The 10000-nt window shown below is 44.7% G+C and overlaps 1 protein-coding gene across 1 annotated transcript in view; it reads right to left on the bottom strand.

Moving 5' to 3' along the window:
• Window positions 1–10000, bottom strand: part of cntn1a (contactin 1a) — a gene marked incomplete at its 5' end in the record, with an annotated part of 68019 nt that overhangs the window by 54945 nt on the left and 3074 nt on the right. The window contains 3 exons of the mRNA XM_083663000.1: window positions 4707–4745; window positions 7953–8090; window positions 9226–9352. Coding sequence (XP_083519126.1) covers window positions 4707–4745; window positions 7953–8090; window positions 9226–9352 — 304 coding nt within the window. The remainder of the gene's footprint in view (window positions 1–4706; window positions 4746–7952; window positions 8091–9225; window positions 9353–10000) is intronic.

Here is a 10000-nt window from a genome sequence, read left to right as displayed (position 1 = left end):
CTTTGTATCATTAGAACATCAGTAGTATATCAGAAAACTGTAAACGGTTTTGAAGTCTGTCATTTAATAAGACAGTTATTGAGTGTTAAAGTGTGGACCAGTGACATGACTGGCCCACACTAACTCAAATTAATAACTCATTAACTCAAATCAACTCTCAATAACTGTCAAACTAGATGAATGATGAATAGTTTGACAGTTATTGAGAGTTGATTTGAGTTAATGAGTTATTCATTTGAGTTAGTGTGGACCAGTGATGTCACTGGTCCACACTTTAACACTCAATAACTGTCAAATTAAATGACAGACTTCAAAACAGTTTACAGTTTTCTGATATACTACTGATGTTCTAATGATACAAAGCTGGGTTGAAAATGGGCGGAGTGTTCCTTTAATTATTACAGCATTTCTCTACTGAGCTGCTGAAAAATACATATCACATTCTCATCTGCTATAGATCGGTGTGACGCATGAATTTCTTTGTCACTTGACTGATTTTCTCCAAGAGAGAAAAATATGAATCGTCAAAGTGTTGTGTTGGTCTGGAGATCACCGGCTCCACAAATATAAACCCATGGGGGACACACTACAGTAGTTCCAATTTACAGCCATTTCTAGATCTAATCCCCACCCTAGATCCGTATGCACTGCATAAATGTCTTGGATTTTTAACCATCTCCATTAGGATGAATGGACATCTTGCAAGGAAGGAATCCAGGAATAGCAACAGAGGATAGAAACATAGATAGATTCTCATTAAGCCTCTAATGAGACAGGGAGCCGCCTGTCAGTGCCAGTCCCTTAACCAATCCTGACAAGCAGACACGATTGTGTTTGGACCACCCCAGGGGGCAAAGTGGACCACAGAGGGGGGCAGCAGATGGGCAGAGCAGCAATGGCTGCTCTTAGTGGGCTTTTGTTGGGAGTTGGGAAGGGGAGGGGCTTCCCTTCCATGGTAAATGAATGCAGAGAAGATAATATAGAATCATGTTTGGGGGGAAAAAGGGAAAATACACAGATGAAAAAAAAGTGTTTTGTTCCACATCATAAGCAGTCGCGATAGCAACCATAAGCAGTCGCGGCATTTTGCTGCTGAAAATGTGAAAGCAAAACAGGACATTGTGCACAATTAAAACAGCCCCTTGTGGAATAGCCAGCCTGACGTTCCACGGAAAATCGAGCCATGTGATGTCATGCATCCAAACAAAGTACAAAGTAAACACAGGCTACCCATAAAAGATGAACGAGCACTCTGAGGAAACCATAGACTGTAAACAACATGGACGTAGTGAGTGTGACGTGAGCCATTGGTTTGTGTGGACTCTCGTTTTGAAGGCTCGAGTTTGGTCCTATTTTTCCGTGACCGGCGAGATGTGTGATCACTATACAGGCGACCTGTCAATCATGACCAAAACATTTTGTATCATCAATTTTACTCTAAACAGGGGAGATATTTAAAAATTCAGCGCCTGTACAGTTGTTATGAAAGGTGAAATTAACTATAGAGACCAAAACCGTTTTTTTAACCAGGCTGTAAACACATTTATTTATATTGTAAAGATCGGGCATTTTAACATGGTGGTGAATGGGGAATGACTCGCGTTCGCGGCCAATCCTCAAGTGGCCATTCGAGGAAGTTTTTGGTAGGCTACCTTCTAACCTCGCAAGCAGCTGGATTCTTGCGAGATCTTGAGATCTCACGCGACGATGTGTTTTGTGAAAACAAAAGTGAAAATGAAACCAAAACCATCCACGTGGCAGCGTCGCAGGTTAGGCTACTTCTGCATTGGCCTCAATGCGACCAAACGAAACTGGCCCCATGCTGGAAATGTTTTGGGCCAATCCCGCGGCCTGGACGTTGTCCTCAGCCAATCCCGCGGCGTGGACGTTGTCCTCAGCCAATCCCCTGGTTTTTATTTCCTCAGTGGTTGAGTGGCAAACAAAAGTGCAACCAATTCTGCAATAGTGCTCCAAAAACAGGCCCATAAAAGCTATCCAGATGTTGTGCTAACCTCGTTTTGACAGAATCATAGAGGCAGGGAGGGGTCAGACAGAAGCTCCTGGCCTGACTCAAGTCTTACTCGAACAGATTTACTGGCATGGCCTTGAAGGACTGCTGTGGATCACACATCACTTTGTCCTCTCAAGTCCAAGGCCAACGTCTCATCAACACAGCCAGCTAGTGCTCAGCTGCAGGAGAGAACAGCTTGTTTGTGTTTTGAAGAGCGGGGACCAAGATGGAGATAAGTCTGTGACTTGTTGTGTTATAGAAGATAATACGCTCATACGCTCTTGAACAAGGTAGTCGCTCGTTTTCTCTCTCTCTCTTATCTCATCTCCTCACTGCCTGCACTCCCTAACCGGCTACCTTTTTGCTCTGTCTCTTCAAAACTACTGAAGGAATTATGGAATTAATAAGCTGGTCTCTCAACGCAATTGATAAGATTATCCCGACGAGAAATGCAGGTTCAGGGGGAACCGATCTGCCCCGACGGAACCTTTGCCGCGGGGTACGTGATGGACTCGTGGATGAAATGGCGGGTCCTCTGCCTATCCGTTCTATCCGTTGAGGACATCGAAGATGTTTATCTATTTGGATTTATGATAGCAGGACATTTGCTTCTTGGACTGAGCATCGCCCTTGTCTATCGCAAGATAAAAATGATGGTGGGTAATCCTGAGAGCCCAAAACTACCCGTGATCCTTGGTATGCTAAACGAGTTGGGCCGTGTTGTGAATACTCTGACTACTTCTACTTCCGATCGGTATCACAAGGTGGATGGTGCGATTACCGATCTGAATCACAAAATGGATCAGATCTTGGAGTGTTTATGCTGGGAGATCGAGCCCGGAGTGGAATTCTTTGGAATGTGTTTTTCACTTCGCTAGTCAAAACATCCATATCATTTCGGCACACCCGCCTGAGGCCCGGCAAGGCCCGATGGAGAAAAAATACCCATGAAGAGGCGGAGCTCATCCCCTCACCCCTCCCCCGCCTACACCTGCTGTTGACTTTCTGGTCTGCGTGACCCTGGTCTGCGTGACCCTGAATGAAACTCCAGGCATATCTCACTCACAAGACATTTGGACATTTCACAAACACACACGCACGCACATCCCACCCCCATCCACGATCCTCTTCCCCCCCACCCAAACTCCCGCCTTGTTACAGCTCTTGCATCATCCCCCCTGCCCACCCACCCTTTTCCTCCGATACATCGATCTGGCGCTGATTGACAGCGAGCCACTTACGTTGTTGAGAGAGCTAATTTGCAACGGAGGCGCTGCGCACGTGGTGACCCGGCTGATGGCAGCAGATGGTCTTTTGGAACATTGAAGTGTGCCTTTATTACTTTCAAACTAGTAATAATGTATTATAATTCTGAAGTGTGCCTTTATTACTACTTCAAACTAGTAATGATGTTTGTATTATCCACTGCTGTCTGATGTGAACCAAAGTGCCCTTCTGGGACATGTATTAAACTGATTGATTGATTGATTGATTGATTGATTGATTGATTGATTGATTGTTATCCGTGATCATTTTGACATGTCAGGTGTTTAGCAGAATGAGGCTCTTATCCACTTAGCATTCAGTTCTTTCTTTCAATTCAGTGTCTTTTCCCAAGGACGCTTTGACAGGAGACTAGAGTGTTCAACACATCAATTGTTAAAGCTGTGACCATTTCAGTATTACAACAGTCTCTGTAACCGCTTGGCCGCCCTGCGACTTGTAACCTTAAAGCCACTCAAATGCTGTGTTAATATTTCATATTTCATGCATTAATGGATGTGGCACACCATGCCCTGCAGAAGACACATTTGCTCATTTGAAAGCTTTAAATTGCAAAAGCATTAAACGCTCTCACTTGAAATGCAGAGTGGCTGATTCTCTCGGCTAAATGGCTGGTGCTCTAAAGGTCACTATGCAAACACTTGGTGGAGGGAAATGGCTTGTGTGTGTGTGTGTAAGTGTGTGTGTGTGTGTGTGTGTGTAAAAATGGTAAATGGCCTGCATTTATATAGCGCTTTTATCCAAAGCGCTTTACAGTCAGTAGGTACATTCACCCATTCATTCACACACCGATGGCGGCAGGTTACCACGCAGGGTGCTGGCACACCATCAGGAACAATTTGGGGTTCAGTATCTTGCCCAAGGACACTTCGACATGCAGACTGGAGGAGCCGGGAATCGAACCACCGACCTCTTTTATCCAAAGCGATTAGTGGAGGACCTGCTCTACCTCCTGAGCTACAGCCGCCCCGGTGTGTGTGTGTGCATGTGTGTGTGTGTGTGTGTGTGTGTGTGTGTGTGTGTGTGTGTGTGTGTGTGTGTGTGTGTGTGTGTGTGTGTGTGTGTGTGTGTGTGTGTCTGCGTGTGTGTGTGCATATGCGCGTGTGTGTGTGTGTGTGTGTGTGCGTGTGCATGTGTGTGTGCGTGCATGCACGTGTGGATGAACTGGGATAATATTGGCCAATACCTCTCTGATCTATCTGCATGTTTCTCATTATTATTAAAATATGTATTGTTTGCTAACAATAGTTGTTGACTCTATTGCAACACTATACAGTGAGTATTTAGTATTGTTCAAAGTACTAAATGGACCCCAGGAAGAATAGTTGTTACTGAGGTACAGTAATGACTAATGGGGATCTTAAATACTAAAGTAAACTACGGTAAATGAGAATACAGTAGTAGGTCTTACCTCCATAGAAGCCAGGTACCTCCCCATACATGGATGCATCTGAAACAGTTAACAGACAGCAAGCAAAGTCATGTCAGCACATTGAATCATGAGGCGGTATCAATATTAATATTTCAGTCACTACCTGTAAACGTCAGTGCATTTCCTTGGCCTCTCACAGGAAGGTGCATCACAATATATCATATCCTGGACAATGATTATTCAGTGAGTTTTGGCAGGTCTTTGATTTAAAAAAAGATTATTATTAGTATATTATCTTATACTTTCTCTCCAGAGAATGTGATGAATAGCTGGAAAGCCAGCTGGATGCTGACAGGCTGGCTGCCATGGGCTGAAGGCCAACTCAGTGCAATCCACACATACTGTAACTGCATCCAGTGCCCTTCACAATAAAATACCCAGATCAATCCACACATACTGTAACTGCATCCAGTGCCCTTCACAATAAAATACCCAGATCAATCCACACATACTGTAACTGCATCCAGTGCCCTTCACAATAGAATACCCAGATCAATCCACACATACTGTAACTGCATCCAGTGCCCTTCACAATAGAATACCCAGATCAATCCACACATACTGTAACTGCATCCAGTGCCCTTCACAATACAATACCCAGATCAATCCACACATACTGTAACTGCATCCAGTGCCCTTCACAATAAAATACCCAGATCAATCCACACATACTGTAACTGCATCCAGTGCCCTTCACAATAAAATACCCAGATCAATCCACACATACTGTAACTGCATCCAGTGCCCTTCACAATAAAATACCCAGATCAATCCACACATACTGTAACTGCATCCAGTGCCCTTCACAATAAAATACCCAGATCAATCCACACATACTGTAACTGCATCCAGTGCCCTTCACAATAAAATACCCAGATCAATCCACACATACTGTAACTGCATCCAGTGCCCTTCACAATAAAATACCCAGATCAATCCACACATACTGTAACTGCATCCAGTGCCCTTCACAATAAAATACCCAGATCAATCCACACATACTGTAACTGCATCCAGTGCCCTTCACAATAAAATACCCAGATCAATCCACACATACTGTAACTGCATCCAGTGCCCTTCACAATAAAATACCCAGATCAATCTACACATACTGTAACTGCATCCAGTGCCCTTCACAATAAAATACCCAGATCAATCCACACATACTGTAACTGCATCCAGTGCCCTTCACAATAAAATACCCAGATCAATCCACACATACTGTAACTGCATCCAGTGCCCTTCACAATAAAAGACCCAGATCAGAAACTGCCCGGGCTGGCCTCCGGTGGGTATGGGGTTGGTTTGATGCACTTGAATGGCGTGACCTTCACATATTTAAATTTGCAGCAACGCTTGTAGCAAGGGAGAGAAGAGTTGGTGTTACTCCAATGGCTAAACAATAGTTTTTAACCCTTACATATCGTTCCTTACCATGTATTCTAGTAAGGGATCCACCTCTGCCAAACCACATAAAAACACACTCTAATTGACTGTAAGTCTAGGATAGTGTCTGCTGGACTTCTGTGCTGCTGTCACTGTCATCACAATATTAACGTGCAACTTTCTCCCTGGTGGCCATAAACACAAATGTCAAGCCAATATTCTGTAGCCATGGGGACGACCCATTTCTGCTGGTGGGTTGCTGTCTGTTTTCAGATCGAGCAGCAATACCATACAACCTCTGCGTGTATGTGAGCGTGTATGTGGGCGTGTATGTGGGCGTGTATGTGGGCGTGTATGTGGGCGTGTTCAAGTTCAAGTTCAAGTTCAAGTTTATTCATATGTCCCAGAAGGGCACTTTGGGTTGCAGCAGAGCATAAACATAAAACAGTCATAAAATCACACAAAGCTCGAGATAAAAACATGAAAACAAAGTGCAGACACAAATAGACCATAAAAACAAAAAACTGAGACACAATAGACCACAACATAGTGCAAAGTAGCAGTTCAAAAGTGCCAGTGTAGTTTAAAGTGCATTAGAGGCCATGGCCGATAAGTGCAAATGCAAGGTAGTGTTTATATACTGTATATGTGTATGTGGTGGACGTGTGGTGTACATGTATGCCTGTATGTCTGTAGCTGTAGCTGTATGTGAGTGTGTTGTAAATGAGATATTCTGAGCTTCAGCTAGTACCTCTGCCAAAGTCTTTGGTAGAGTTGAGCCACGATGAATCACAAACCTTCCCATGTAAAAAATAAAATAAAAAGATCTCTGAGTTTGTTTGAGGAAGATGTGATGTGAAGCCAGAATCAATTCCAATCCAAGGACACTCCCCCCCCCCATCTGAAATTCAATGTGAAGTGAGAGTGGAGGATAGCCCACGGTGTGGGAGCACAGGAGGAGGCTGTGTCATTTTTAGACAGGTCATTTGTTTCCAGGGTTGCTATCTCCTGTCTGCTCTGCTTCCAGCACGGCTGGGTGCTCCGCACCATCACCAAAAAACTGCGGCTCTATTAGTAAGAATCTAATAGTGTGCAGTACAATAGAACAGAAGGAAGAAATAACCCAGGCCAATTAAAAAGGAAAACCTGTCGCCATTGTGTGTCTTTTGTGTAGCCTAATAGGATATAAACTTTTTAACTCATTCTATGACAAGCACATTTTAGGTCTCATTTACACCTGGCCTTAGAATATGATTTAGGTTAGATTTAGCATTTAGATTACATTTATACCTAGTGTTGTGTGGTCGAGAGACCACCTAAACCGAGACAGAGTCAAGACCAAGACTGAGTGGGGGGCGAGACCGAGACCAAGACCAGACCAATGTGAGGTCATTTTCAAGATCACATGACTCTAATGAAGTGGGTTAGGGTTCTGCCCATTCTGCCCACTGTGTTGGTGAGCCTTTCCGAAGGTCATGATGGTGGTGATCATCACTGATTCCAACTGACTCCAGCTGTGCTCCTCCACTCAGATGTCTTCCATCAGTAGCTAAAGAATTGAGCTCTCTCCATGGTGCTGAACCTGTGCTCATTCATTTTGGCCATTAATTAGCGATTTTTGCTAATTGAGTCAGCGCTAATTACCTAATTCAGGGGTGCTCTTTACACTACCTGAAAGATTCAGCCCGGTCCCACGTAAGATGGCATAGCTGAGGCCCGAACACAGTTCCTGCTCCGACACAGACTTCACATTCTTAATTAAGATTAAATTGGATAGAAGTAGCTTGACATTCAGACTTTGCCTCTCCAGTGAATGTGCGTGTCATGTCATGTGCTGACCTGCAGGGGCGAGTGAGAGGACCAGGAGCTGGAGGAGCAGGGTGAGGTGCAGCAGCATGGTGTTGAAGTGAGAACCTCCTGGTGGAGTGACGGCTAGAAGCTCAGCTGATGGGACATTAGCAGGACCGCCTGCCTTTCCTTAGGGGGAGAGAGAGAGATATGGAGAGAGAGAGGGAGAGAGAGAGAGAGAGAGAGAGAGGGGGGGTGAGAGAGAGAGAAGTCAATAGATAATAAAAAACTGTAGATGTCTATTTCTTAGCTCACGAATATACCACAAGAAATATGACAGAGCCTCCACAGTTGGAGTATTTTCCATAAATTAAAGAGAGGCTGTGCGAAAAGTGGTTGTTAAACTTATTGAACTGTGAACTGTGTGGGCTGTATAAATATTTGACTTGAATCACTGGTTTTGGTGCTGGTGCCGAAAAAGATGTTTCACGGCCCATTACCATGATTATATTTAGAATCCACTAGATCAATATTTAAATCACATGTCAATAGGGCCGCGCGATATGGACAAAATCAAATGTCACACAATATTGTTGCGATGACTATTCGTGATTTCACAAAATATTTGCACAATGAGATTAAAAAAGAAAAATCATCATCATCATCAGTAATTTTGTAGATATAATGACTTACTAAGTGGGTAAAGGCAAATAATAGACCAGCTAGAGCAGTCTGGTAAGTTCAGAAAATGACATCAATTTACTGTAATAATGCAGCCTTTAAAACCTATCTCTCATATCTCATATTGATATCATATATTGACCAACCGTACACGTCAATGTCACTCAGAGTGAAAACCACACCAAAATAGAGGAGCGTGCTGCTAATACTGAATACAGATATCAAGTTGTTGTTGTTGTTTTTGCATGTTTTACATCCAGCCCTATGCTGCATCTCCTCATATAATATCAATAAACCACAGAAAAAGTTCAAGGCACGACGTGAATCACAGGAAACATACACCACGTAGGCAGCCTCAAAGAGGAAAACCACATCAGAATCAACTGGTGTCATATACAACAGACAAGCTTGGTATCTTCATCCCTGGCCTGCAGCACAGCATGCAGCTAGCTTCGCCATGTAGACCTCTGCTTGGTGTCAGCCTGCCAGGCACGAACGAGCTCCTTCAGAGGTCCACGGCTGATGAGTGACGTTTAGACGCTTGTCAGAAGCAACCTTGAGCGTCGGTGCAGCTGAGCAGGCTCTCTCTCTCTCTCTCCGCTGCCTCACTGCCCAGCCCGCACGATGTTAACACACAGCACACCACACCGCCACCAGCACCCACACCACACCGCCACCAGCACCCACACCACACCGCCACCAGCACCCCCAGCACAGCACCCGCTCTCCGCCTCACAAGCCAGGAACATAATATGAAACGCAACAGCTGTCTGAGGGAGAAAGCACAGCGGAGGCGCTGTCAGAGACAAGACGAGGGGACGAGAAGATGTGTCCCTAGGGACACACGGAAAGACGGAGGCAGACAGCAGGTAACGATGGCTGTTCACTGGCTTTACAGAGTTTACACACCCAGTGATAGAAATGGCTGCCAGCTCGCTGGCGACAATGAAACATGTTTACTTGATTACAGTTAGGTCATTTGAATTGAAGTGGATCACTGCAATTTTCAGACTCTAGCGGGTAGAAGATATTGTGGTGTTGTTGCCTACACGTCAAGTCGCAGCTCAGTGGCCTTGTGGTCTGAGTGTCCGCCCTGAGACTGGGAGGTCGTGAGTTCGATCCCCGGCCGAGTCATACCAAAGACTATAAAAATGGGACCCGTTTGCCTCCCTGCTTGGCACTCGGCATCAAAGGGGTTGGAATTGGGGGGTTAAATCACCATGTGATTCCCGAGCGCGGCGCACGCTGCCGCTCACCGCTCCCCCAGCGGATGGGTCAAATGCAGAGAACAAATTTCACACATTGTGCGACAATCAGTGGGGCTTTACCTTGCTTGCTTTGCATGTGATAGAAAAACTTTATTAATCAAAATTGTACAAAAGCCTCTTTTGACATTTTTAAGTTCTAAAACCGAAACG

Source organism: Poromitra crassiceps, assembly GCF_964638095.1.
Source record: "Poromitra crassiceps genome assembly, chromosome: 30".
NCBI classification, from domain to species: Eukaryota; Metazoa; Chordata; class Actinopteri; order Beryciformes; family Melamphaidae; genus Poromitra; species Poromitra crassiceps.
This window is presented reverse-complemented; position numbering and strand designations above follow the sequence as displayed.